The sequence below is a fragment of the Volvox carteri genome (genome assembly GCF_000143455.1).
Source record: "Volvox carteri f. nagariensis unplaced genomic scaffold VOLCAscaffold_4, whole genome shotgun sequence".
Taxonomy (NCBI): Eukaryota; Viridiplantae; Chlorophyta; class Chlorophyceae; order Chlamydomonadales; family Volvocaceae; genus Volvox; species Volvox carteri.
The window spans coordinates 2,769,273-2,774,096 of NW_003307547.1; the positions used below are offsets into that span (position 1 = coordinate 2,769,273).

The 4,824-nt window shown below is 57.0% G+C and overlaps 1 protein-coding gene across 1 annotated transcript in view; it reads left to right on the forward strand.

The window, feature by feature from the left end:
* Positions 1-3,369: 3,369 nt before the first annotated feature.
* VOLCADRAFT_87255 (uncharacterized protein) overlaps positions 3,370-4,824 on the forward strand; it is a gene marked incomplete at both ends in the record, with an annotated part of 4,234 nt that continues 2,779 nt past the window's right edge. The window contains 3 exons of the mRNA XM_002946803.1: positions 3,370-3,400; positions 3,944-4,043; positions 4,312-4,338. Coding sequence (XP_002946849.1) covers positions 3,370-3,400; positions 3,944-4,043; positions 4,312-4,338 — 158 coding nt within the window. The remainder of the gene's footprint in view (positions 3,401-3,943; positions 4,044-4,311; positions 4,339-4,824) is intronic.

Genomic DNA, 4,824 nt, shown 5'->3' on the forward strand with positions numbered 1-4,824 from the left:
GTGACGGGTATGGCCGTGATGGTGGCTCGGGTGACGGTGGCAGGGGCGACGGTGGCAGGGGTGATGGCGGGGACGATGATGTTGGAAGGGGCGACGGCGGGTGGCTAGGGTGACGGCGGGGATAGTGACGGTGGCAGGGGTGACGGCGGAGATGGCGACGGTGGCAGTTGATGGCGTCAGGGGCGACGGTGCTTTGGGTGATGGCTGAGATGCTGACGGTTGCTCCGGCAACAGCGGGGATGCATATGGCGACGGCGGCAGGGGCGGCGCCGGGAATGGTGATGGTAGAAGGGGCGACGGCGGGTTGCTCGGGTTACGGCAGGGTTGGTGACGGTGGCTCAGGCACCGGTGGGGTTGGCAGCGGTTGCAGGGGCGACGGCGGGGACGGTGATGTTGGAAGGGGAGACGGCGGGGTTCGTGATGGTGGCTCTGGTGACGGTGGGGTTGGCGAAGGTGGCAGGGGAGATGGTGGCAGTTGTAATGGCGGCAGGGGCGACGGTGGTTTGGGTGATGGCGGGGATGGCGAAGGTGGCAGAGGTGATGATGGCAGCGGTGACGGTGTTTAGGGTGACGGCGGGGATGGCGACGGTGGCAGGGGTGATGGTGGCAGCGGTTCCGGTCGCTAGGGCGACGGCGAGGTTGGTGACGGTGGCAGGGCCGACGGCGGAGATGGTGACGGTCGCAGGGGTGACGGCGGGGATGGCGAAGGTGGCAGAGGTGATGTCGGCAGCGGTTCCGGTGGCTTGGGTGACGGGGGGGATGCCGACGGTTGCTCCGGCAACGGCGGGGATGCATATGGCGACGGCGGCAGGGGCGACGGCGGAGTTGGTGACGGTGGCAGGGGAAACGGTGGCAGTTGTAATGGCGGCAGGGGCGACGGTGGTTTGGGTGATGGCGGGGATGGCGAAAGTGGCCGAGGTGATGGCGGAAGCGGTTCCGGTGGCTTGGGTGACGGGGGGGATGCCGACGGCAGCTCGGGCAACGGCGGGGATGCATACGGCGACGGCGGCAGGGGCGGCGCTGGGGATAGTGATGGTAGATGGGGTGACGGCGGGGATAGTGACGGTGGCAGGGGTGACGGGTCCGGGTGCGCGAGTGCTGCCGTATTTGGATGACTCCCTCTTCGTGTTTATTTCTGAGGAGCAAGCGCGTCTTGGTGCGCGCTGGGTGCGTGAGAGTATCGAGTTCTTGGGGTTGTCGTGTCACCCCACCAAGTGCCAGTGGGAGCCGTCGCAGTCAGTGTACCACTTAGGCATTACGATCAATAAGCTGGTGTGTTTGAGGTGCCTAAGCAGAAGCTTGCCAAATTGCGGCGGCTGGCGATCGGGTTGCGGATCACGGCAAAGAAAAATCGGCATCTTGTCCAGAAGCGTGAGCTGGCTAAGTTTTGTGGTTTTGCGCAGAGTGTCAAATCGGCCCTTACCCCAGCGCCTTTATTTCTCCGCAATTTTTACGATGACATTAAGCAGCCGGTTGGCTGGTCCGGTCGAGTTTGCTTGTCCCGTGGATCGTTACGTGACTTAGATTGGTGGGCGGACATCCCTACCTACCACTGCTTGGCGGCTATTCACCAGAGTCCTGCTGCAGTTGAGCTTTCAGTGGATCGCCATTCGTGGGGCGCGGTCCTGCATGGTCGTGTGGCGCGCGGTTATTGGTCGGCACCAGAGCTCTATGAACACATCAATTGGAAGGAGTTGCACGCTGTTCATCATGCTTTAGAGTCCTTTCTCCCGTTCGTTCAGCAGCGTGTTGTGTTAATTAGGGAGGACAACATGTGCACGCAAGCAGTGCTAGGGCATCTTTCCTCACGCTCGGCAGCTCTGCATGCCGAACTAAAATTATTATGGGAATTCATGCAGAAACATAGTATTGTTTTGCAAGTCGAGCGTGTGGCTAGTGCTGACAACGAGGCAGATGAAGCCTCGCGTTGGGTAGACCGTGATGATTACCGCTTGCATCCCCGGTTTTTCCGCCTTTTGGAGCACCGCTTCGGTCTGCACCATGTCGACTTGTTTGCCATGCACATTAACACACACCTCCCGGTTTTCTTTTCTCGCCACCATTGCCCGGGTTCATCGGGGGTCAATGCTCTCTTGCAATCTTGGGCAGGGCTTAATGCATATGGCTGCCCACCCTTGGACCCCGACTTCTTGCTCGCTGTGGTGCAGAAAGTGCGCGAGGAGGGAGCATGCCTCACCCTAGTCGTGCCTTACTGGACGGCCCAACCCTGGTGGCAACAGTTGATGGAGTTGGCGGTTGACCTTGTGTTCCTGCCGTCCAATACGGAGCTGTTTGCGCCGGGCAGGGGTGGGTCGAGCACCTATCTACCAGTGGCAGTGCGGGTGCAGCCGTCATGTGGGCGCTTTGCTTAGCACTCGGTCGTTCCGTGAGGCGCTGCAAGTTCGGTTCGCGTGCCCCGCTAGGAGCGCTTTCCTAGCATTTCACCCTCCCCCGTGGGGCGCGTTATATGTTGTAGGGGCAGTGGGACCGTCTTTGAGGTAACACCGTAGTTGCTTTGCGCAGGGGAGCAGTTATGCAGTTATGTGGAGCGAATAGGAATTTGTTGTGTTAAGGTGTGCGCTCCTTAGGCACCGTGCAGGTAGTTGGTTTTTCGTCGCTTTGTGTTAACCTGCGTTTGGTTTCTCGTGATTTCGGAGCAGTTTCGCTTGCTTGGTATCCGGTGGTACCGCTGGTTCCAACCCTGCTGGATTTGGGACTAAGTTTGAGTAGTGCCTTTGGCGCGGAATAGGTCCCGGTTTCTCGCTGGATCTGCAATCCGTTGCGGCACCCCCGGTCTTTGATAACTTGTTGGTATCGCAGCTGTCGCTCACCGGCCTAGGGTTGGTCCATTCCGCATGTCTTTGCCAGGTTAACTTGTCCCAGGGTTGGTGCTAAGACCTGGCATCACTGTGTTTGTGCGTTTTCTGTGTCGCGGTAGGCTGGGGCTACTTCTGACTTCGTTTATGTCGGGCTCCTGTGGGGTCAGTTCCTAGCTGCCAAGAGTTTTATCCAAGCCCGTGCTGCTCAGCCTTATTTTCAGTGCCATGAGCTCCGTCAGCTCAGTGTATGACTTGCTCGGTTAACCAAGCGCCCTGTGCTGGAGACAGCCCCTGCTGGCGGCGTTTTGTATAGTAGTTGGGTGCATTTGCAGCACCCCGTGGCTCTGTCAGACTCTCTTTGTGCTGGTCTTTATTACAGGTGCTGTGTGGATTCTTTGTAAATAACACCCTTGATGATTGACTATGCATGGAAGAGAGCTACAGGGCTCGCTCAATACAAGTATGAAACTTGTTATGGAAAGACGAGTACGAGGATTTTCAGGTAGTGGTGGTGCAACTGCTGGGGATAGAAAATGTTGCTAAGCAACATATGGTCCCACATACAGCTGCAGGTAGAGCAGGTAGGAGTACTACGTGGTCGCGGGCTGGTGCGGGGGTTGCACAGCGGGGTGAAGGCTCATGATGGCTTTCGCTCCAAACTCCAAGAAAAAGCTTTTAAGCAATCGGAATCAACACAGGGCCAGGGCATAGCCAACCGGTCTTCTCCGGACCGATTTGGCATGTGTACGGCGGGGATGTACGGCAGAGGGAACTTAAAGCACTGCAGAACTTACTGTGTGCGTAACGCCAATTGTTGGTAGGAAACGTCATACGTTGCGGGGACGAAAAACGTTCGTTCCCCACCCTATCCACTGTCTCTTTCCCCTCATCAAGCCGTCATCCAACAACCCCACCGCAAGCGGCCATACATCATACATCAGCGCGAACGAGTAAATTCTCGTCCGTGAAAAAAGAAAGAAGAAATAAACCTCTGAAAGGGTGACGCAGAATGCATAAGAGAAGCACCACCACCCCCACCCCCACCACCACCCCCACCCCCACCACCACGTGGTCGGGTGGCTGCCATCAACGCCACCCGCCATTCGCACGCTCCCACTCTGCAGCACTTCGCAACATTGCGGCACTTGGAGACGGCCCGTCAATCAGCTGGACGCGTATCTCAAGACTCAAGAATGATGATGTGACCAGCACCAAGAATACGCAGTAACTGCTTTCCGTGTTCACGTGTTGAATGCTCATCTAGTCATCAAACCCTAAGTGTTCCCTCGAGTCCTCGCAACCGAGGTGCGGGTTTCGGTCAGCTCCCATATTGGTCGTTTTTTTCACCAAACAGAAGCAACTAACTCGCCAACCGACCAACCGACCGCACAACCAACACAGCTACTTAATTAGCTATCAGCAATACATGGCAGGTGTCCTCAAGAATCGTCAACCAACATTTGGTTTCCTGTGCTGTCGACCACCCGTACAGTGTCGTACTTACAGAAATACAACTCAGGTAAGGTGTACAGGCGTTGATGTACGGTGCACTCAGACGTTTGGATTCGGCGCGCTTGAAAAATCCGAAAATTCAATGCAATCGCTCCCGGACCGCTCTCGTAATGCCCTCTCCCAACTGCGACATCCGTTTTTTACTCGGCATCAATCCAAAGCCGCCCCCTCCTCTCCCCCCCCCTCTCTCCTCCCCCCCCCCCACATACTTACTTAAACAGACGCATACTGCTGCTATTAACTCGGCTTCAATGTCTATCCCTTTTCCAGAGCACCACTGCCGCCACGCCCGCTGCTAGCACACGCCTTCCCCTCTTCATCAACTTCGCCCATACCGATGTTCCTATTTCGCCATCAACCACTTTCTGACCTCTCCTATTCCTCCTCCGTCCATCGCTCCTCCGTTCCAACCTCCTTTCTTAGACGTACATGACAACCTGGAAAAAACCCCTTCGGGAGCCACCCTCTACCCCGGGCAGCATAAAACCTAACA